The 26,396-nt window shown below is 47.4% G+C and overlaps 1 protein-coding gene across 2 annotated transcripts in view; it reads left to right on the forward strand.

The window, feature by feature from the left end:
• Positions 1-3,219: 3,219 nt before the first annotated feature.
• The window catches only part of LOC130347930 (vitamin D3 hydroxylase-associated protein-like), a gene marked incomplete at its 3' end in the record, with an annotated part of 52,749 nt that continues 29,572 nt past the window's right edge, over positions 3,220-26,396 (forward strand). Inside the window, 1 exon segment of one of the 2 annotated variants that reach the window (XM_056554673.1) lies at positions 3,220-3,426. In XM_056554673.1, coding sequence (XP_056410648.1) covers positions 3,220-3,426 — 207 coding nt within the window. 2 annotated transcript variants of the gene reach the window in all.

A 26,396-nucleotide genomic window follows, 5' to 3' on the forward strand; every position in this document is an offset into this window, starting at 1 on the left:
GCAACGGCATTTCAACGTCTACCCATTTTTCAAAACAAACAACATGGCTTACTCCTGTTGCGCTGCGCAGGTGGCCCGTCCACCTGTCATCTTAGCTGAGAGAGCGCTCACTCGCTTGACGCGATCTGTTGCCCCTAGCAACGCTTTCACCACATGCTCAGTCCTGCTCTTGTACTCCACAGCTGGGCTTGTCTGACTTGCACCATGCAGGGTGGTGGGTTGCTCCCAGCAACAACTTTACTGCAACTCAACAGTTGGTTGCTCTTAGCAATGTGCTGCCCGTATCCTCCACCAATTGTACGGATTTCTCCCTGGGGATAGCTCTGGGATCGTCATTGACACTGCCACGGGACCCGTTTCCACTTCAATCAGTAGGCAAACAACAGTTCTTTATGCAAGTCTGGTATCTTTATTAGACAGGTTGCAGGATAAATAAAACCCTAGACCGTCTGGTCACTAACTAAACAATCCTGCATGCCCTGACTATCCACTGGTGGGCTTCTCCCAGCCAGTTAAACTTATGCCTCCTGCAACCTTCTACTCACTGTTCACACACAGCGTTTGCAACCTCTTGCTGTGTGTCTCATCCACACCACTCTTTGGAGCCACTCACAGCTTGGGCTGTGTGTTCCTCACAGGACCCCTGCCTCTCCCCTTACAGCCATCTTGCTGTCTTCTAGGGAGAGCCCCAACTATTCTGTCTGACTTCCTTTTAAACACACTTGCCCTATCTGCTACTTCATTAATTAGGCCACAGGTGGAGAATTCTCCATGGTTAACTAGTGTTACGCCGAGCGCTCCGGGTCCCCGCTCCTCCCCGGAGTGCTCGCAGCGTCCTCTCATTCGCAGCGCCCCGGTCAGACCTGCTGACCGGGTGCGCTGCGATATTATTCCCAGCCGGGATGCGATTCGTGACGCGGGATGCGCCCGCTCGCGATGCGCATCCCGACTCCCGTACCTGACCCGTTCCCCGTCTGTGTTGTCCCGGCGCGCGCGGCCCCGCTCCTTAGGGCTCGCGCGCCGGGTCGCTGCAATTTAAAGGGCCATTGCGCCACTGATTGGCGCAGCAGGCCTAATCAGTATCCTCACCTGTGCACTCCCTATTTATACCTCACTTCCCCTGCACTCCCTCGCCGGATCTTGTTGCCATTGTGCCAGTGAAAGCGTTTCCTTGTGTGTTCCTAGCCTGTGTTCCAGACCTCCTGCCGTTGCCCCTGACTACGATCCTTGCTGCCTGCCCTGACCTTCTGCTACGTCCGACCTTGCTCTTGTCTACTCCCTTGTACCGCGCTTATCTCAGCAGTCAGAGAGGTTGAGCCGTTGCTGGTGGATATGACCTGGTTGCTACCGCCGCTGCAAGACCATCCCGCTTTGCGGCGGGCTCTGGTGAATACCAGTAGCAACTTAGAACCGGTCCACCAGCACGGTCCACGCCAATCCCTCTCTGGCACAGAGGATCCACCTCCAGCCAGCCGAATCGTGACAACAAGGATATACACCCTTTCCTTGCCACACTGTCACTATATATATATATATATATATATATATATATATATATATATATATAATTATTCACTGCCCCTTCCTCTCCTCACCATGTGAGCTCACTGCTCCTTCCTTCCTCTCCTCACCATGTGAGCTCACTGCTCCTTCCTCTCCTCACCATGTGGGCTCACTGCTCCTTCCTTCCTCTCCTCACCATGTAGGCTCACTGCTCCTTCCTCTCCTCACCATGTGAGCTCACTGCTCCTTCCTTCCTCTCCTCACCATGTAGGCTCACTGCTCCTTCCTTCCTCTCCTCACCATGTGAGCTCACTGCTCCTTCCTCTCCTCACCATGTGGGCTCACTGCTCCTTCCTTCCTCTCCTCACCATGTGAGCTCACTGCTCCTTCCTCTCCTCACCATGTGAGCTCACTGCTCCTTCCTCTCCTCACCATGTGAGCTCACTGCTCCTTCCTCTCCTCACCATGTGGGCTCACTGCTCCTTCCTTCCTCTCCTCACCATGTAGGCTCACTGCTCCTTCCTTCCTCTCCTCACCATGTGGGCTCACTGCTCCTTCCTTCCTCTCCTCACCATGTGAGCTCACTGCTCCTTCCTCTCCTCACCATGTGGGCTCACTGCTCCTTCCTTCCTCTCCTCACCATGTAGGCTCACTGCTCCTTCCTTCCTCTCCTCACCATGTGAGCTCACTGCTCCTTCCTCTCCTCACCATGTGGGCTCACTGCTCCTTCCTTCCTCTCCTCACCATGTGAGCTCACTGCTCCTTCCTTCCTCTCCTCACCATGTGAGCTCACTGCTCCTTCCTCTCCTCACCATGTAGGCTCACTGCTCCTTCCTTCCTCTCCTCACCATGTGGGCTCACTGCTCCTTCCTTCCTCTCCTCACCATGTGAGCTCACTGCTCCTTCCTCTCCTCACCATGTGAGCTCACTGCTCCTTCCTCTCCTCACCATGTGAGCTCACTGCTCCTTCCTCTCCTCACCATGTGGGCTCACTGCTCCTTCCTTCCTCTCCTCACCATGTAGGCTCACTGCTCCTTCCTTCCTCTCCTCACCATGTGGGCTCACTGCTCCTTCCTTCCTCTCCTCACCATGTGGGCTCACTGCTCCTTCCTTCCTATCCTGTATGACATTGCACAGTATCACTTCCTCTTGTCCTGTATGAGTGGACAGTGCACAGTATCACTTCCTCCTGGCTGCTCTTCCCTTTGCTCCTTGGTATGTTGGGGGCTGTGATCATGTATCACGTCTCTGGGATCATCTCCAGGATTTCTTGCCCGCCCTGGAGGCGGCTGTGATCAGTGAGGGACCCTCGCTCCGGCCGGCTGTGATCTGTGAGCAGACACTCTGTGAGGGAATCTCGCTCGGTCCAGCTGTGATCTGTGAGCGGACACTCGGTGAGGGACCCTCGCTCGGTCCGGCTGTTATCTGTGAGCGGACACTCGGTGAGGGACCCTCGCTCGGTCTGGCTGTGATCTGTGAGCGGACACTCTGTGAGGGACCCTCGCTCGGTCTGGCTGTGATCTGTGAGCGGACACTCTGTGAGGGACCCTCGCTCCGTCCGGCTGTGATCTGTGAGCGGACACTCTGTGAAGGACCTTTGCTCGGTCCGGCTGTGATCTGTGAGCGGACACTTGGTGAGAGACCCTCGCTCGGGTCGGCTGTGATCTGTGAGGGGACACTCGTGAGGAACCTTTGCTCGGGCCGTCTGTGTCCACCATGCTCCTGCAGTTCGTGGCTCTTCTGCTCCCCGGATTCCTGGTGGATCTGCTCTTCGTTCTTCTGCTGGTCGCTGTAGTCGCCTCCATCCTGGTCGCACAATGGATGAGCGAGCGCAACACCAAGATGAAAATCGAGCGAGCGCAAATGCAGAGGAACCGCGGCCTGGAGCTGATGGAGAAGAGGATGCTGCGCTATAAGTCCGGGGTACGAGGGGCAAATCCTATAACCGCGATATATACGGGAGGAGGGTGTATACAGGAGTATATAGAATGTATATAGCTGTGTAGACCGGAGTATATAGAATGTATATAGCTGTGTATACTGGAGTATATAGAATGTATATCGCTATGTTGACCGGAGTATATAGAATGTATATAGCTGTGTAGACCGGAGTATATAGAATGTATATAGATGTGTATACCGGAGTATATAGAATGTATACCGTAGTATATAGAATGAATATCGCTGTGTATACTGGAGTATATAGAATGTGTATATAGATGTGTATACAGGAGTATATAGAATGTCTATAGCTGTGTATACTGGAGTATATAGAATGTATATAGATGTGTATACAGGAGTATATAGAATGGATATCGCTATGTAGACCGGAGTAAATAGAATGTGTATATAGATGTGTATACAGGAGTATATAGAATGTATATAGCTGTGTAGACTGGAGTATATAGAATGTATATAGCTGTGTATACAGGAGTATATAGAATGTATATAGCTGTGTAGACTGGAGTATATAGAATGTATATAGCTGTGTAGACTGGAGTATATAGAATGTATATAGCTGTGTATACAGGAGTATATAGAATGGATATCGCTGTGTATACCGGACTATATACAGATTTGAAGCAGAGTATATAGCGGATGTATATATACCTGGTCGGGCTGCCCGTACTGTGCTGAGGGTTCGTTCCTTTGTCCTTGCTGTTATTTCTCGCGGTCTCAGACCACGCCCCCACATCTTCTGTACTGGTGACGCCATATTGGATCCTTGGTGGGGACGGGGTTAATGTCAGGGTCCCTTAATCGCATTATGTTACTGGGGAGAGGGGGATCGATGAGACAGGTCATGTGACAGATCAGGATTATTACTTGTGATATAATTGGCGCCATTTCCGTTCTATATTCTGGATCTCCTTTACATGCATCTCTCCAGAGACTACAGGGTTAAGACCTTCCTGGGGGAATTTGCGCGCTCCTGCGTTCTATTTTTGGCGCTGTGATCCGGTTTCGGGGATTAGTTCTGATGGGGGTGATGGTCCTCGCAGCTGTCGTTCTATGACTGTCCGGCCGCCTGATCCTCGCAGCTCACGGTCAGCGCCGCGGATCGATACCGGACGGTCACTATGTTGTGGTTCCTGCTGGAATTCGCCGTTAACCATTTGTTGCTCTCCACTATCTGCTGCTTTGTCGCATCCACCATTGTCTTAACATGTTTCAACCGCCTTCGCTGCAGCATGAAGATCGAGCGGGCGCAGAAGATGCGGGAACAGGCGCTGCACGCCATGGAAAGACGTATCGCAGACTTCAAGAAACAGGTAACAGACTGTGACCCTGGAGAGTGTCGGCTGCTGCAGCCTAGATCCGTTTTTTATTTTTCTTCGTATTTTTATCATTTATCCTAAGGGTTAATATCGACCTACATGGTCGCCATATTGTATGACTGCGCACATAACGTCACAGCTTAGGGTTCGCCGAGTCCAAGCCATAAAGCGTAATACACAAACCGCGTCCTGCTCTGAACCCCAGGCCGGGGCGATGGACGCACGTTTCCTCCCTCCGCTCACAACGACTTCAGCGATTCCTTATTTCTGTTCTTTCCATCTCCAAATAATAAAAATTTAATTGCAAATCAATATAAATCTCGCCATCGTCTGACCCTCTAAAGTCTTGTGGGCGGAGCCGTACCTTATTTATTGTGCTCTAGTCAGTAGTTTAGTCAATTATTAGCACATTTTTTGGGTGGTGCAATGTGACCACAATTTTGTTCATTTTTATTATTATTATTTTTTTTTTACGTTTCCGCCGTTCGTCGGAGTTTTATTTAAAAGTTCAGACATTTCCACTTCCAAATATTTCATGTTTTTGTTTAAAAAAATTGAAAGAGGGGGAGGGGCTCCAATGTTAGTCCGGCGGCAGGACACCTGTTTAAATTTCCCGGCAACTTCATAGCCTGAGACTAGACAGGTGTCCTGCCACCGGACTCATATTGGAGTTACACTTTAAGTCTCTAAAAGGGAATGGTCAGTAATCAGCTTGTACAGGCCGCCATGACAACCAGGACCCCCAACTACATGCCGCAGAGGTGTGGGGTCCTCACAGTACACGGGGTAGAGGTGTGGGGCCCTCACAGTACACGGGGCAGAGGTGTGGGGCCCTCACAGTACACGGGGTAGAGGTGTGGGGCCCTCACAGTACACGGGGTAGAGGTGTGGGGTCTTCACAGTACACGGGGTAGAGGTGTGGGGCCCTCACAGTACACGGGGCAGAGGTGTGGGGTCCTCACAGTACACGGGGTAGAGGTGTGGGGCCCTCACAGTACACGGGGCAGAGGTGTGGGGCCCTCACAGTACACGGGGTAGAGGTGTGGGGCCCTCACAGTACACGGGGTAGAGGTGTGGGGTCCTCACAGTACACGGGGTAGAGGTGTGGGGCCCTCACAGTACACGGGGCAGAGGTGTGGGGCCCTCACAGTACACGGGGCAGAGGTGTGGGGCCCTCACAGTACACGGGGTAGAGGTGTGGGGCCCTCACAGTACACGGGGTAGAGGTGTGGGGTCCTCACAGTACACGGAGTAGAGGTGTGGGGCCCTCACAGTACACGGGGTAGAGGTGCCCATGACGTCACAGTACACGGGGTAGAGGTGTGGGGTCCTCACAGTACACGGGGTAGAGGTGTGGGGCCCTCACAGTACACGGGGTAGAGGTGTGGGGCCCTCACAGTACACGGGGTAGAGGTGTGGGGCCCTCACAGTACACGGGGCAGAGGTGTGGGGCCCTCACAGTACACGGGGCAGAGGTGTGGGGCCCTCACAGTACACGGGGTAGAGGTGTGGGGCCCTCACAGTACACGGAGTAGAGGTGTGGGGTCCTCACAGTACACGGGGTAGAGGTGTGGGGTCCTCACAGTACACGGAGTAGAGGTGTGGGGCCCTCACAGTACACGGGGCAGAGGTGTGGGGCCCTCACAGTACACGGGGTAGAGGTGTGGGGTCCTCACAGTACACGGGGTAGAGGTGTGGGGTCCTCACAGTACACGGGGTAGAGGTGTGGGGTCCTCACAGTACACGGAGTAGAGGTGTGGGGTCCTCACAGTACACGGAGTAGAGGTGTGGGGTCCTCACAGTACACGGAGTAGAGGTGTGGGGTCCTCACAGTACACGGGGTAGAGGTGTGGGGCCCTCACAGTACACGGGGTAGAGGTGTGGGGCCCTCACAGTACACGGGGCAGAGGTGTGGGGTCCTCACAGTACACGGGGTAGAGGTGTGGGGCCCTCACAGTACACGGAGTAGAGGTGTGGGGCCCTCACAGTACACGGAGTAGAGGTGTGGGGTCCTCACAGTACACGGGGTAGAGGTGTGGGGCCCTCACAGTACACGGGGCAGAGGTGTGGGGCCCTCACAGTACACGGGGTAGAGGTGCCCATGACGTCACAGTACACGGGGTAGAGGTGTGGGGTCCTCACAGTACACGGGGTAGAGGTGTGGGGCCCTCACAGTACACGGGGTAGAGGTGTGGGGCCCTCACAGTACACGGGGTAGAGGTGTGGGGCCCTCACAGTACACGGGGCAGAGGTGTGGGGTCCTCACAGTACACGGGGTAGAGGTGTGGGGCCCTCACAGTACACGGAGTAGAGGTGTGGGGCCCTCACAGTACACGGAGTAGAGGTGTGGGGTCCTCACAGTACACGGGGCAGAGGTGTGGGGCCCTCACAGTACACGGGGTAGAGGTGTGGGGCCCTCACAGTACACGGGGCAGAGGTGTGGGGCCCTCACAGTACACGGGGTAGAGGTGTGGGGCCCTCACAGTACACGGGGTAGAGGTGTGGGGTCCTCACAGTACACGGAGTAGAGGTGTGGGGTCCTCACAGTACACGGAGTAGAGGTGTGGGGCCCTCACAGTACACGGGGTAGAGGTGTGGGGCCCTCACAGTACACGGGGTAGAGGTGTGGGGCCCTCACAGTACACGGAGTAGAGGTGTGGGGTCCTCACAGTACACGGAGTAGAGGTGTGGGGCCCTCACAGTACACGGGGTAGAGGTGCCCATGACGTCACAGTACACGGGGTAGAGGTGTGGGGTCCTCACAGTGCACGGGGTAGAGGTGTGGGGCCCTCACAGTACACGGGGTAGAGGTGCCCATGACGTCACAGTACACGGGGTAGAGGTGTGGGGCCCTCACAGTACACGGGGTAGAGGTGTGGGGCCCTCACAGTACACGGGGTAGAGGTGTGGGGTCCTCACAGTACACGGGGTAGAGGTGTGGGGTCCTCACAGTACACGGGGTTGAGGTGCCCATGATGTCACAGTACACGGGGTAGAGGTGTGGGGCCCTCACAGTACACGGGGTAGAGGAGTGGGGCCCTCACAGTACACGGGGTTGAGGTGCCCATGACGTCACAGTACATGGTTAGAGGCGTCCAGCTCTACCTACTCCTGTTCGGTGAATGACCGCCTCCTGGTGACACCATCCTTTGCACCGCCACATTTATAATACAGTGTTGGTCACCTGCCCCTCGCCCCAGCCCTGTTTATTACTGTGTATAGTGCCCCATAGACCTCCACCTGCCCCTCGCCCCAGCCCTGTTGATTACTGTGTATAGTGCCCCATAGACCTCCACCTGCCCCTCGCCCCAGCCCTGTTGATTACTGTGTATAGTGCCCCATAGACCTCCACCTGCCCCTCGCCCCAGCCCTGTTTATTACTGTGTATAGTGCCCCATAGACCTCCACCTGCCCCTCGCCCCAGCCCTGTTGATTACTGTGTATAGTGCCCCATAGACCTCCACCTGCCCCTCGCCCCAGCCCTGTTGATTACTGTGTATAGTGCCCCATAGACCTCCACCTGCCCCTCGCCCCAGCCCTGTTGATTACTGTGTATGGTGCCCCATAGACCTCCACCTGCCCCTCGCCCCAGCCCTGTTGGTTACTGTGTATGGTGCCCCATAGACCTCCACCTGCCCCTCACCCCAGCCCTGTTGTCTACTGTGTATAGTGCCCCATAGACCTCCACCTGCCCCTCGCCCCAGCCCTGTTGATTACTGTGTATAGTGCCCCATAGACCTCCACCTGCCCCTCGTCCCAGCCCTGTTGATTACTGTGTATAGTGCCCCATAGACCTCCACCTGCCCCTCGTCCCAGCCCTGTTGGTTACTGTGTATAGTGCCCCATAGACCTCCACCTGCCCCTCGTCCCAGCCCTGTTGGTTACTGTGTATAGTGCCCCATAGACCTTCACCTGCCCCTCGCCCCAGCCCTGTTGATTACTGTGTATAGTGCCCCATAGACCTCCACCTGCCCCTCGTCCCAGCCCTGTTGATTACTGTGTATAGTGCCCCATAGACCTCCACCTGCCCCTCGTCCCAGCCCTGTTGGTTACTGTGTATAGTGCCCCATAGACCTCCACCTGCCCCTCGTCCCAGCCCTGTTGATTACTGTGTATAGTGCCCCATAGACCTCCACCTGCCCCTCGTCCCAGCCCTGTTGATTACTGTGTATGGTGCCCCATAGACCTCCACCTGCCCCTCGCCCCAGCCCTGTTGATTACTGTGTATAGTGCCCCATAGACCTCCACCTGCCCCTCACCCCAGCCCTGTTGATTACTGTGTATAGTGCCCCATAGACCTCCACCTGCCCCTCACCCCAGCCCTGTTTATTACTGTGTATAGTGCCCCATAGACCTCCACCTGCCCCTCGTCCCAGCCCTGTTTATTACTGTGTATAGTGCCCCATAGACCTCCACCTGCCCCTCGCCCCAGCCCTGTTGATTACTGTGTATAGTGCCCCATAGACCTCCACCTGCCCCTCACCCCAGCCCTGTTGTCTACTGTGTATAGTGCCCCATAGACCTCCACCTGCCCCTCGCCCCAGCCCTGTTTATTACTGTGTATAGTGCCCCATAGACCTCCACCTGCCCCTCACCCCAGCCCTGTTGATTACTTTGTATGGTGCCCCATAGACCTCCACCTGCCCCTCACCCCAGCCCTGTTGATTACTGTGTATAGTGCCCCATAGACCTCCACCTGCCCCTCGCCCCAGCCCTGTTGATTACTGTGTATAGTGCCCCATAGACCTCCACCTGCCCCTCGTCCCAGCCCTGTTGATTACTGTGTATAGTGCCCCATAGACCTCCACCTGCCCCTCGCCCCAGCCCTGTTTATTACTGTGTATGGTGCCCCATAGACCTCCACCTGCCCCTCGCCCCAGCCCTGTTGATTACTGTGTATGGTGCCCCATAGACCTCCACCTGCCCCTCGCCCCAGCCCTGTTGATTACTGTGTATGGTGCCCCATAGACCTCCACCTGCCCCTCGCCCCAGCCCTGTTGATTACTGTGTATAGTGCCCCATAGACCTTCACCTGCCCCTCACCCCAGCCCTGTTGATTACTGTGTATGGTGCCCCATAGACCTCCACCTGCCCCTCGTCCCAGCCCTGTTGATTACTGTGTATAGTGCCCCATAGACCTCCACCTGCCCCTCGTCCCAGCCCTGTTGGTTACTGTGTATGGTGCCCCATAGACCTCCACCTGCCCCTCGCCCCAGCCCTGTTGATTACTGTGTATAGTGCCCCATAGACCTCCACCTGCCCCTCACCCCAGCCCTGTTGATTACTGTGTATAGTGCCCCATAGACCTCCACCTGCCCCTCACCCCAGCCCTGTTTATTACTGTGTATGGTGCCCCATAGACCTCCACCTGCCCCTCGCCCCAGCCCTGTTTATTACTGTGTATAGTGCCCCATAGACCTCCACCTGCCCCTCGCCCCAGCCCTGTTGATTACTGTGTATAGTGCCCCATAGACCTCCACCTGCCCCTCGCCCCAGCCCTGTTGTCTACTGTGTATAGTGCCCCATAGACCTCCACCTGCCCCTCGCCCCAGCCCTGTTGATTACTTTGTATGGTGCCCCATAGACCTCCACCTGCCCCTCACCCCAGCCCTGTTTATTACTGTGTATGGTGCCCCATAGACCTCCACCTGCCCCTCACCCCAGCCCTGTTGTCTACTGTGTAAAGTGCCCCATAGACCTCCACCTGCCCCTCGCCCCAGCCCTGTTGATTACTGTGTATAGTGCCCCATAGACCTCCACCTGCCCCTCACCCCAGCCCTGTTGTCTACTGTGTATAGTGCCCCATAGACCTCCACCTGCCCCTTGCCCCAGCCCTGTTGATTACTTTGTATGGTGCCCCATAGACCTCCACATGCCCCTCGCCCCAGCCCTGTTGGTTACTGTGTATAGTGCCCCATAGACCTCCACCTGCCCCTCACCCCAGCCCTGTTGTCTACTGTGTATAGTGCCCCATAGACCTTCACCTGCCCCTCGCCCCAGCCCCGTTGATTACTGTGTATGGTGCCCCATAGACCCCCACCTGCCCCTCGCCCCAGCCCTGTTGATTACTGTGTATAGTGCCCCATAGACCTCCACCTGCCCCTCGCCCCAGCCCTGTTGATTACTGTGTATGGTGCCCCATAGACCTCCACCTGCCCCTTGCCCCAGCCCTGTTGATTACTGTGTATAGTGCCCCATAGACCTCCACCTGCCCCTCGCCCCAGCCCTGTTGGTTACTGTGTATGGTGCCCCATAGACCTCCACCTGCCCCTCACCCCAGCCCTGTTGTCTACTGTGTATAGTGCCCCATAGACCTTCACCTGCCCCTCGCCCCAGCCCCGTTGATTACTGTGTATGGTGCCCCATAGACCCCCACCTGCCCCTCGCCCCAGCCCTGTTGATTACTGTGTATAGTGCCCCATAGACCTCCACCTGCCCCTCGCCCCAGCCCTGTTGATTACTGTGTATGGTGCCCCATAGACCTCCACCTGCCCCTTGCCCCAGCCCTGTTGATTACTGTGTATAGTGCCCCATAGACCTCCACCTGCCCCTCGCCCCAGCCCTGTTGGTTACTGTGTATGGTGCCCCATAGACCTCCACCTGCCCCTCGCCCCAGCCCTGTTGGTTACTGTGTATGGTGCCCCATAGACCTCCACCTGCCCCTCACCCCAGCCCTGTTGATTACTGTGTATGGTGCCCCATAGACCTCCACCTGCCCCTTGCCCCAGCCCTGTTGATTATTGTGTATAGTGCCCCATAGACCTCCACCTGCCCCTCGCCCCAGCCCTGTTGGTTACTGTGTATGGTGCCCCATAGACCTCCACCTGCCCCTTGCCCCAGCCCTGTTGATTACTGTGTATAGTGCCCCATAGACCTCCACCTGCCCCTCGCCCCAGCCCTGTTTATTACTGTGTATAGTGCCCCATAGACCTCCACCTGCCCCTCACCCCAGCCCTGTTGATTACTTTGTATGGTGCCCCATAGACCTCCACCTGCCCCTCACCCCAGCCCTGTTGTCTACTGTGTATAGTGCCCCATAGACCTCCACCTGCCCCTCGCCCCAGCCCTGTTGGTTACTGTGTATGGTGCCCCATAGACCTCCACCTGCCCCTCGCCCCAGCCCTGTTGATTACTGTGTATAGTGCCCCATAGACCTCCACCTGCCCCTCACCCCAGCCCTGTTGATTACTGTGTATAGTGCCCCATAGACCTCCACCTGCCCCTTGCCCCAGCCCTGTTGGTTACTGTGTATGGTGCCCCATAGACCTCCACCTGCCCCTCGCCCCAGCCCTGTTGATTACTGTGTATAGTGCCCCATAGACCTCCACCTGCCCCTCGCCCAGCCCTGTTGATTACTGTGTATGGTGCCCCATAGACCTCCACCTGCCCCTCGCCCCAGCCCTGTTGATTACTTTGTATGGTGCCCCATAGACCTCCACCTGCCCCTCGCCCCAGCCCTGTTGGTTACTGTGTATGGTGCCCCATAGACCTCCACCTGCCCCTCGCCCCAGCCCTGTTGATTACTGTGTATAGTGCCCCATAGACCTTCACCTGCCCCTCACCCCAGCCCTGTTGATTACTGTGTATAGTGCCCCATAGACCTCCACCTGCCCCTCGCCCCAGCCCTGTTGATTACTGTGTATAGTGCCCCATAGACCTCCACCTGCCCCTCGCCCCAGCCCTGTTGATTACTGTGTATAGTGCCCCATAGACCTCCACCTGCCCCTCGCCCCAGCCCTGTTGATTACTGTGTATAGTGCCCCATAGACCTCCACCTGCCCCTCGCCCCAGCCCTGTTGATTACTGTGTATGGTGCCCCATAGACCTCCACCTGCCCCTCGCCCCAGCCCTGTTGATTACTGTGTATAGTGCCCCATAGACCTCCACCTGCCCCTCGCCCCAGCCCTGTTGATTACTGTGTATAGTGCCCCATAGACCTCCACCTGCCCCTCACCCCAGCCCTGTTGATTACTGTGTATAGTGCCCCATAGACCTCCACCTGCCCCTCACCCCAGCCCTGTTGATTACTGTGTATAGTGCCCCATAGACCTCCACCTGCCCCTCACCCCAGCCCTGTTGATTACTGTGTATAGTGCCCCATAGACCTCCACCTGCCCCTCGTCCCAGCCCTGTTGATTACTGTGTATGGTGCCCCATAGACCTCCACCTGCCCCTTGCCCCAGCCCTGTTGATTACTGTGTATAGTGCCCCATAGACCTCCACCTGCCCCTCGCCCCAGCCCTGTTGATTACTGTGTATAGTGCCCCATAGACCTCCACCTGCCCCTCGCCCCAGCCCTGTTGATTACTGTGTATGGTGCCCCATAGACCTCCACCTGCCCCTCGCCCCAGCCCTGTTGATTACTGTGTATGGTGCCCCATAGACCTCCACCTGCCCCTCGCCCCAGCCCTGTTGATTACTGTGTATAGTGCCCCATAGACCTCCACCTGCCCCTCGCCCCAGCCCTGTTGATTACTGTGTATAGTGCCCCATAGACCTCCACCTGCCCCTCACCCCAGCCCTGTTGATTACTGTGTATAGTGCCCCATAGACCTCCACCTGCCCCTCACCCTAGCCCTGTTGTCTACTGTGTATAGTGCCCCATAGACCTCCACCTGCCCCTCACCCCAGCCCTGTTGTCTACTGTGTATAGTGCCCCATAGACCTCCACCTGACCCTCGCCCCAGCCCTGTTGATTACTGTGTATGGTGCCCCATAGACCTCCACCTGCCCCTCACCCAAGCCCTGTTGTCTACTGTGTATAGTGCCCCATAGACCTCCACCTGCCCCTCGCCCCAGCCCTGTTGATTACTGTGTATGGTGCCCCATAGACCTCCACCTGCCCCTCGTCCCAGCCCTGTTGATTACTGTGTATAGTGCCCCATAGACCTCCACCTGCCCCTCGTCCCAGCCCTGTTGATTACTGTGTATAGTGCCCCATAGACCTCCACCTGCCCCTCGCCCCAGCCCTGTTGATTACTGTGTATGGTGCCCCATAGACCTCCACCTGCCCCTCGCCCCAGCCCTGTTTATTACTGTGTATAGTGCCCCATAGACCTCCACCTGCCCCTCGCCCCAGCCCTGTTGTCTACTGTGTATAGTGCCCCATAGACCTCCACCTGCCCCTCGCCCCAGCCCTGTTGATTACTGTGTATGGTGCCCCATAGACCTCCACCTGCCCCTCGCCCCAGCCCTGTTTATTACTGTGTATAGTGCCCCATAGACCTCCACCTGCCCCTCGCCCCAGCCCTGTTGATTACTGTGTATGGTGCCCCATAGACCTCCACCTGCCCCTCGTCCCAGCCCTGTTGATTACTGTGTATGGTGCCCCATAGACCTCCACCTGCCCCTTGCCCCAGCCCTGTTGATTACTGTGTATGGTGCCCCATAGACCTCCACCTGCCCCAAGTCTCGGCCCTATCGGGATGGCATGGTTGCTGCCAGGGGCTGAAGGCGGTGACAAAGCTTTAGTGGTCACAATGCGGGCCCCTGGCCAAGGTATGAGATTCGCTGCTATTTGTGGCCGTCATCCGTATTCTCTCCAGTGGGCAGTGCCATCCTCTTATATGCCAGGCCACCCGTATTGCCCCGCAGACATGCTGAAATCTCTGTGGCCCCTGTCTCCTATGGGGGCCAATCCCCTTGTGGTCACTGCCCTATGTTGCCTGGTCACAGGCTTCCTGCTGTCCAGATGGGTCGGCCGGAGACGTTGTAGGGAAAAGATCCAGAGGGCCCGGGTGCAGAGGGGCCAGGCCCTGGAGCTGATGGAGAAGACTGTGGTGGCCCAGAAGGTAAGTAGACTTCATCCCTATCCTGACGGGAGGAGACTCCTCATGGTATCGCACCTCTAGGGGGCAGTGTTATCAAGGGTGACAGTTATGCACAGAACTACATTGAGATTAGTGAAGCTTTTGGGGCCACATGGAGCAAGGGCCCAGCAGGGTGGAGCTGATGCCCCGAGCTGGTTGTCTGATAACGCACGTTATGTTTAGTGCCCCCTCCATATTATCATTTCATAACAACCGCTGGATTAGGAGGGTGTATGATGGACCAAACCAACAGGGCTCAGGGCGGGGGGCATGACAATAAGTAACCCCCCCCCCATATCTACACTGCTCAAAATAATAAAGGTCTCCCTGCGATAACACATGGTAGATCTGAATGAACGAATCGTATGAAATCCTTTCCTCTTTACATAGATGAATGTGACAACAAAATCACCAAAAATTATCAATGGAAATCATTAACCCCTGGAGGTCTGGATATGGAGTCACCCTCAAAATCACAGTGGAAAACCCCACTACAGGCTGATCCAACTTTATGTAATGTCCTTAATACAAGTCCCAATGAGGCTCAGTAGTGTGTGTGGCCTCCACGTGCCCGTATGACCTCCCCGCCTGGGCATGCTCCTGATGAGGTGGAGGATGGTCTCCTGAGGGATGTCCTCCCAGACCTGGACTAAAGCATCCGCCAACTCCTGGACAGTCTGTGGTGGATGGAGCGAGACGTCCCAGATGTGCTCAATCGGATTCAGGGGAACGGGCGGCCAGTCCATAGCATCAATGCCTTCCTCTTGTAGGAACTGCTGACACACTCCAGCCACATGAGGTCTAGCATTGTCTTGTATTAGGTGGAACACAACCGCACCAGAATATGGTCTCACAAGGGGTCTGAGGGTCTCATCTCGGTACCTAATGGCAGTCAGGCTACCTCTGGCAAGCACATGGAGGGCTGTGCGGCCCCCCCAAAGAAATGCCACCCCACACCATTACTGACCCACCACCAAACCGGTCATGCTGGAGGATGTTGCAGGCAGCAGAACGTTCTCCACGGCGTCTCCAGACTCTGTCACATGTGCTCAGTGTGAACCTGCTTTCATCTGTGAAGAGCACAGGGCCCCAGTGGGGAATTTGCCAATCTTGTTGTTCTCTGGCAAATGCCAAACGTCCTGCACGGTGTTGGGCTGTAAGAACAACCCCCACCTGTGGACGTCGGGCCCTCATACAACCCCCACCTGTGGACGTCGGGCCCTCATACAACCCCCACCTGTGGACGTCGGGCCCTCATACAACCCCCACCTGTGGACGTCGGGCCCTCATACCGCCCTCATGGAGTCTGTTTCTGACCGTTTGAGTGGACACATGCACATTTGTGGCCTGCTGGAGGTCATTTTGCAGGGCTCTGGCAGTGCTCCTCCTGCTCCTCCTGCTCCTCCTGCTCCTCCTGCTCCTCCTTGCACATAGGTGGAGGTAGTGATCCTGCTGCTGGGTTGTTGTCCTCCTACGGCCTCCTCCACGTCTCCTGATGTACTGGCCTGTCTCCTGGTTGTGTAATATCTACCCCCCATATATATAGTGTAATATCTACCCCCCATATATATAGTGTAATATCTACCCCCCATATATATAGTGTAATATCTACCCCCCATATATATATAGTGTAATATCTACCCCCCATATATATAGTGTAATATCTACCCCCCATATATATAGTGTAATATCTACCCCCCATATATATAGTGTAATATCTACCCCCCATATATATAGTGTAATATCTACCCCCCATATATATAGTGTAATATCTACCCCCCATATATATATAGTGTAATATCTACCCCCCATATATATATAGTGTAATATCTACCCCCCCATATATATAGTGTAATATCTACCCCCCATATATATAGTGTAATATCTACCCCCCATATATATAGTGTAATATCTACCCCCCCCATATATATAGTGTAATATCTACCCCCCATATATATAGTGTAATATCTACCCCCCATATATATATAGTGTAATATCTACCCCCCATATATATAGTGTAATATCTACCCCCCATATATATAGTGTAATATCTACCCCCCATATATATAGTGTAATATCTACCCCCCATATATATAGTGTAATATCTACCCCCCATATATATAGTGTAATATCTACCCCCCATATATATAGTGTAATATCTACCCCCATATATATATAGTGTAATATCTACCCCCCTATATATATAGTGTAATATCTACCCCCCCATATATATAGTGTAATATCTACCCCCATATATATAGTGTAATATCTACCCCCATATATATATAGTGTAATATCTACCCCCCATATATATAGTGTAATATCTACCCCCCATATATATATAGTGTAATATCTACCCCCCATATATATAGTGTAATATCTACCCCCCATATATATATAGTGTAATATCTACCCCCCATATATATAGTGTAATATCAACCCCCCATATATATAGTGTAATATCTACCCCCCATATATATAGTCTAATATCTACCCCCCATATATATAGTGTAATATCTACCCCCCATATATATATATAGTGTAATATCTACCCCCCATATATATATAGTGTAATATCTACCCCCCCATATATATATAGTGTAATATCTACCCCCCATATATATAGTGTAATATCTACCCCCCATATATATATAGTGTAATATCTACCCCCCATATATATAGTGTAATATCTACCCCCCATATATATAGTGTAATATCTACCCCCCATATATATATAGTGTAATATCTACCCCCCATATATATAGTGTAATATCTACCCCCCATATATATATTGTAATATCTACCCCCCATATATATATATATATAGTGTAATATCTACCCCCCATATATATAGTGTAATATCTACCCCCCATATATATATAGTGTAATATCTACCCCCCATATATATATAGTGTAATATCTACCCCCCATATATATTGTGTAATATCTACCCCCCATATATATAGTGTAATATCTACCCCCCATATATATAGTGTAATATCTACCCCCCATATATATAGTGTAATATCTACCCCCATATATATAGTGTAATATCTACCCCCCATATATATAGTGTAATATCTACCCCCCATATATATAGTGTAATATCTACCCCCATATATATAGTGTAATATCTACCCCCCATTTATATAGTGTAATATCTACCCCCCATATATATATAGTGTAATATCTACCCCCATATATATAGTGTAATATCTACCCCCCAATATATATATATATATATATATATATATAGTGTAATATCTACCCCCCATATATATATAGTGTAATATCTACCCCCCATATATATAGTGCAATATCTATCCCCATATATATATATATATATATATATAGTGTTATATCTACCCCCCATATATATAGTGTAATATCTACCCCCCATATATATATAGTGTAATATCTACCCCCCATATATATAGTGTAATATCTACCCCCCCCCATATATATAGTGTAATATCTACCCCCCATATATATAGTGTAATATCTACCCCCCATATATATAGTGTAATATCTACCCCCCATATATATATATAGTGTAATATCTACCCCCCATATATATAGTGTAATATCTACCCCCCATATATATATAGTGTAATATCTACCCCCCATATATATATATCTATAGTGTAATATCTACCCCCCATATATATATAGTGTAATATCTACCCCCCATATATATATAGTGTAATATCTACCCCCCATATATATAGTGTAATATCTACCCCCCATATATATAGTGTAATATCTACCCCCCATATATATAGTGTAATATCTACCCCCCATATATATATAGTGTAATATCTACCCCCCATATATATAGTGTAATATCTACCCCCCCCCCCAATATATATAGTGTAATATCTACCCCCCATATATATAGTGTAATATCTACCCCCCATATATATAGTGTAATATCTACCCCCCATATATATATATAGTGTAATATCTACCCCCCATATATTATATATATAGTGTAATATCTACCCCCCCATATATATAGTGTAATATCTACCCCCCATATATATAGTGTAATATCTACCCCCCATATATATAGTGTAATATCTACCCCCCATATATATATATATATATATATATATATAGTGTAATATCTACCCCCCCATATATATAGTGTAATATCTACCCCCCCATATATATAGTGTAATATCTACCCCCCATATATATAGTGTAATATCTACCTCCCATATATATAGTGTAATATCTACCCCCATATATATATAGTGTAATATCTACTCCCCATATATATAGTGTAATATCTACCCCCCATATATATATAGTGTAATATCTACCCCCCATATATATATAGTGTAATATCTACCCCCCATATATATTGTGTAATATCTACCCCCCATATATATAGTGTAATATCTACCCCCCCATATATATAGTGTAGTATCTACCCCCCATATATATATAGTGTAATATCTACCCCCATATATATAGTGTAATATCTACCCCCCATATATATAGTGTAATATCTACCCCCCATATATATAGTGTAATATCTACCCCCATATATATAGTGTAATATCTACCCCCCATTTATATAGTGTAATATCTACCCCCCATATATATATAGTGTAATATCTACCCCCATATATATAGTGTAATATCTACCCCCCATATATATATATATATATATATATATATAGTGTAATATCTACCCCCCATATATATATAGTGTAATATCTACCCCCCATATATATAGTGCAATATCTATCCCCATATATATATATATATATATATATAGTGTTATATCTACCCCCCATATATATAGTGTAATATCTACCCCCCATATATATATAGTGTAATATCTACCCCCCATATATATAGTGTAATATCTACCCCCCCCCCATATATATAGTGTAATATCTACCCCCCATATATATAGTGTAATATCTACCCCCCATATATATAGTGTAATATCTACCCCCCATATATATATATAGTGTAATATCTACCCCCCATATATATATATATATAGTGTAATATCTACCCCCCCATATATATAGTGTAATATCTACCCCCCATATATATAGTGTAATATCTACCCCCCATATATATAGTGTAATATCTACCCCCCATATATATATAGTGTAATATCTACCCCCCATATATATAGTGTAATATCTACCCCCCCCCATATATATAGTGTAATATCTACCCCCCATATATATAGTGTAATATCTACCCCCCATATATATAGTGTAATATCTACCCCCCATATATATATAGTGTAATATCTACCCCCCATATATATATATATATAGTGTAATATCTACCCCCCCATATATATAGTGTAATATCTACCCCCCATATATATAGTGTAATATCTACCCCCCATATATATATATATATATATATATATAGTGTAATATCTACCCCCCCATATATATAGTGTAATATCTACCCCCCATATATATAGTGTAATATCTACCCCCCATATATATAGTGTAATATCTACCCCCATATATATATAGTGTAATATCTACTCCCCATATATATAGTGTAATATCTACCCCCCATATAGTGTAATATCTACCCCCCCATATATATAGTGTAATATCTACCCTCCATATATATATATAGTGTAATATCTACCCCCCATATATATAGTGTAATATCTACCCCCATATATATAGTGTAATATCTACCCCCATATATATAGTGTAATATCTACCCTCCATATATATATATATATAGTGTAATATCTACCCCCCATATAGTGTAATATCTACCCCCCATATATATAGTGTAATATCTACTCCCCATATATATAGTGTAATATCTACCCCCCATATAGTGTAATATCTACCCCCCATATATATAGTGTAATATCTACCCCCCCATGTATATAGTGTAATATCTACCCCCCATATATATAGTGTAATATCTACCCCCATATATATAGTGTAATATCTACCCCCATATATATATAGTGTAATATCTACCCCCCATATATATATAGTGTAATATCTACCCCCCATATATATATAGTGTAATATCTACCCCCCATATATATATATAGTGTAATATCTACCCCCATATATATAGTGTAATATCTACCCCCCATATATATAGTGTAATATCTACCCCCCATATATATAGTGTAATATCTACCCCCCATATATATATATAGTGTAATATCTACCCCCCATATATATAGTGTAATATCTACCCCCCATATATATATATAGTGTAATATCTACCCCCCATATATATATAGTGTAATATCTACCCCCCATATATATATATATAGTGTAATATCTACCCCCCATATATATATATAGTGTAATATCTACCCCCCATATATATATAGTGTAATATCTACCCCCCATATATATATAGTGTAATATCTACCCCCCATATATATATAGTGTAATATCTACCCCCCATATATATAGTGTAATATCTACCCCCCATATATTAGTGTAATATCTACCCCCCATATATATAGTGTAATATCTACCCCCCATATATATATAGTGTAATATCTACCCCCCATATATAGTGTAATATCTACCCCCCATATATATATATATAGTGTAATATCTACCCCCCATATATATATAGTGTAATATCTACCCCCCATATATATAGTGTAATATCTACCCCCTATATATATATATATATATATATATATATATATATAGTGTAATATCTACCCCCCATATATATAGTGTAATATCTACCCCCCATATATATATATATAGTTTAATATCTACCCCCCATATATATAGTGTAATATCTACCCCCCATATATAGTGTAATATCTACCCCCCATATATATAGTGTAATATCTACCCCCCATATATATATATAGTTTAATATCTACCCCCCATATATATAGTGTAATATCTACCCCCATATATAGTGTAATATCTACCCCCCATATATATAGTGTAATATCTACCCCCATATATATATAGTGTAATATCTACCCCCCATATATATATATAGTGTAATATCTACCCCCCATATATATATATAGTGTAATATCTACCCCCCATACATATATATATATAGTGTAATATCTACCCCCCATATATATATATAGTGTAATATCTACCCCCCATATATATATATAGTGTAATATCTACCCCCCCATATATATATAGTGTAATATCTACCCCCCATATATATATATAGTGTAATATCTACCCCCCATACATATATATATATATAGTATAATAACCAAAAAAAGAGGGGCACAAAATACTGACCTATGGTCCAACCTTGTCTCTGGCATACAGAGAAATACAAATAATACCCAAGAAAATTACACAGAGACATAAAATAGTGAAAAAGTATATATAGTCTTTATTAGTAGTGACTGATTTTAAAAACAGAATTTAAAAGGAACGACAGTGGACAGACTACTGAGGCGTCTGGATGAGGGATAGAAACAGAGCTGAGCTACAGAACATCAATAAGAAATGGGAGATAATAAAGTGACCCCCATCCGGGTGTATATACATGTAAAAGGTATAGGCTGTACAAAAATATACTAGTAATTAAATACCAACATATGTAAACATATACACTCAGAATGGCTATATAGATGGAAATCCCGTATTGCACAATGCCCAGAGACAAAAAGTTTGTGACCGCACCATGGAATAAGAAAATGAATAAAGTATACAATTATGAGAGTGATAAACGGGTGAAAGGATAGAGAGTCCCAGGAATCGGGATAGAAACATACACCAATGTACAACAATCACCGGAATCCTGGAAAATATGACTCAAATATAAATCACCCATCTCACATCACAAGAGCATACAGCGGACATCTTACCCTAATACAGAACGCCACCCCTACAACGTTGTTTCGCAACAAGCTTCCTCAGGGAGTATATGGTATGAAAGGGAGGTAGATATTTATATACATGTGTAGCCAATAAGAATGCAAAACACATACAAAGCAATCAGGGCACCTGAGAGGAGAATCCAATGTGAACCAGCGTCCGAACGCCATTACAGTCATCACTGCGCATGTTCGGCATGATGATGATGCAGTGCGTCCACTGCGTCACCACGCCGAGAGCTCATAGCGCAGCTCCGTACTCACGAATAGGTGTGAGATGTGCGGCGAAATCTCGTGCATGCGTATCACGCTGAGACAGCACGCAACGGCCATCTTGGATGTGGGAAACGGAGCTGGCAGCATTATTGCAGACATCCTTAGGAAAACATACAGCAAATAGAGGTGAGGTGTGTGCGAAAACGTGAGAGAAAGCAGTGACATGCAAAAGTGAGATGTGCAAAACCAAAGTGCCATGCCGAGATTGTTATACATAAGTGCAACACATATATTACAGTGACGACCAAATATAACAATATGGAAATATGTAAGAAATATATCTATAAGAAGATATATATATAAAAATAAAACCTATATAGATATAAAGATGTGTGACAAGTGCAAATATGTGTGTGAAATATGCGGATACATAGAAAAAACAAATGTGAATAAATATTAATCGATATGTGCAAACACATTAATGTGAAATACACAGGGCTCACTATAAGAATATATATGAGGGGATAGAGGGTACATGTAGATGAATATACACCAATAAATTAATGTGAGCCACAAAGGACTCACTGGAGAATATATAATATTCAAATGATGTGATAAAGGATACGTCTACTGACATATTTATATGAAATGTGAAAAATATACTGTATGCAAATATCGGTGAATTGTTTGGATGTTGGATAAAACCAGCCATTTCCTGGACTGCTGCAAGGATAATTTCATAAGTTCGTATCTTCCATCGGATCCGGTTAGGGTGCCCTGAAGTAAGGAAAGGGGACAAAAAGAAAAGAGGTAGGGAAAAGAAGGGAAAGGGAAAAGCAAAAAGGAGAAAACAGGGGAGGACAGAGACAAGCAAAAGGAAAAACAAAGGAAGATAAATAAAAAACAAGGGAAAAAGAGAGAAAAAGGGGGGGAGGCCAAGAAAAATAAATAAGAGCAAGGGAAAAAGAAAGAAAGAGGGGGGAACCAAGAAAAAACAACAAAAAACAAAATAAGACATAATGACTACAAAAGAACAAGTTAAAATCAATTAAAACCATATTAAAGTAGAAAAATTCAAACCGGACCAGGTGGCAATACCAAGGGAATAGAAACAAAATAAATCATGTACGTAGAAAGGGCGCAAAACTATTGTGCTCATTGAGCCCATACGGGGTCACAGTTTTCAGGGTAAAAATCCACCTTGATTCCTTCTGTGTGAGAATTTGGCGCCAGTTACCACCCCTAGGGCCAACCAAGACCCTGTCTATGCCTCTTACCTTGAGGAGTTTGCTGTCACACCCATGATGTCTTCAAAGTAGATAGATCTTCAATGTCTCTTGCAGCCTCAATCCCCAGGACATGTTCACGTACCCTTCTCCTCAGTTCTCTAGAGGTGAGACCAACATATATTAGGTGGCAGGGGCAAGTGACGTAAGAAATTACACCAGATGTGCAACAATTGATGGTGGGTGTTATAGTAAACTTCTTTTCCCCAGAGGAATTAAGAAATTCTTCAGCTTTCTCTACATTCGGGCATGCTACACATCCCCCGCAGGGCCTACAGCCCCATTTGGGACCCTTAGAGCCAAATATATATATAGTGTAATATCTACCCCCCATATATATATAGTGTAATATCTACCCCCCATATATAGTGTAATATCTACCCCCCATATATATAGTGTAATATCTACCCCCCATATATATAGTGTAATATCTACCCCCCATATATATAGTGTAATATCTACCCCCCATATATATATAGTGTAATATCTACCCCCCATATATATAGTGTAATATCTACCCCCCATATATATATAGTGTAATATCTACCCCCCATATATATATAGTGTAATATCTACCCCCCATATATATATAGTGTAATATCTACCCCCCATATATATATAGTGTAATATCTACCCCCCATATATATATATATATAGTGTAATATCTACCCCCCATATATATATATAGTGTAATATCTACCCCCCATATATATATAGTGTAATATCTACCCCCCATATATATAGTGTAATATCTACCCCCCCCCATATATATATAGTGTAATATCTACCCCCATATATATAGTGTAATATCTACCCCCCCATATATATATAGTGTAATATCTACCCCCCCATATATATATAGTGTAATATCTACCCCCCATATATATATAGTGTAATATCTACCCCCCATATATATATAGTGTAATATCTACCCCCCATATATATATAGTGTAATATCTACCCCCCATATATATATATATATAGTGTAATATCTACCCCCCATATATATATATAGTGTAATATCTACCCCCCATATATATATAGTGTAATATCTACCCCCCATATATATAGTGTAATATCTACCCCCCCCATATATATATAGTGTAATATCTACCCCCATATATATAGTGTAATATCTACCCCCCCATATATATATAGTGTAATATCTACCCCCCCATATATATATAGTGTAATATCTACCCCCCATATATATAGTGTAATATCTACCCCCATATATATATAGTGTAATATCTACCCCCCATATATATAGTGTAATATCTACCCCCCATATATATATAGTGTAATATCTACCCCCATATATATAGTGTAATATCTACCCCCCATATATATATAGTGTAATATCTACCCCCATATATATAGTGTAATATCTACCCCCCATATATATATAGTGTAATATCTACCCCCCATATATATATAGTGTAATATCTACCCCCCATATATATAGTGTAATATCTACCCCCCATATATATAGTGTAATATCTACCCCCATATATATAGTGTAATATCTACCCCCCATATATATAGTGTAATATCTACCCCCCATATATATATAGTGTAATATCTACCCCCCATATATATAGTGTAATATCTACCCCCATATATATAGTGTAATATCTACCCCCCATATATATAGTGTAATATCTACCCCCATATATATAGTGTAATATCTACCCCCCATATATATATAGTGTAATATCTACCCCCCATATATATATATATAGTGTAATATCTACCCCCCATATATATAGTGTAATATCTACCCCCCATATATATAGTGTAATATCTACCCCCCATATATATATAGTGTAATATCTACCCCCCATATATATAGTGTAATATCTACCCCCCATATATATATAGTGTAATATCTACCCCCCATATATATATAGTGTAATATCTACCCCCCATATATATATAGTGTAATATCTACCCCCCATATATATAGTGTAATATCTACCCCCCCATATATATAGTGTAATATCTACCCCCCCCATATATATAGTGTAATATCTACCCCCCCATATATAGTGTAATATCTACCCCCCATATATATAGTGTAATATCTACCCCCCCCCATATATATAGTGTAATATCTACCCCCCATATATATAGTGTAATATCTACCCCCCCATATATATATAGTGTAATATCTACCCCCCATATATATATAGTGTAATATCTACCCCCCCATATATATATAGTGTAATATCTACCCCCCATATATATAGTGTAATATCTACCCCCCCATATATATAGTGTAATATCTACCCCCCCCATATATATAGTGTAATATCTACCCCCCCATATATAGTGTAATATCTACCCCCCATATATATAGTGTAATATCTACCCCCCATATATATAGTGTAATATCTACCCCCCCATATATATATAGTGTAATATCTACCCCCCATATATATATAGTGTAATATCTACCCCC

The sequence above is a fragment of the Hyla sarda genome, unplaced genomic scaffold, assembly GCF_029499605.1.
Source record: "Hyla sarda isolate aHylSar1 unplaced genomic scaffold, aHylSar1.hap1 scaffold_855, whole genome shotgun sequence".
Lineage (NCBI taxonomy): Eukaryota > Metazoa > Chordata > Amphibia > Anura > Hylidae > Hyla > Hyla sarda.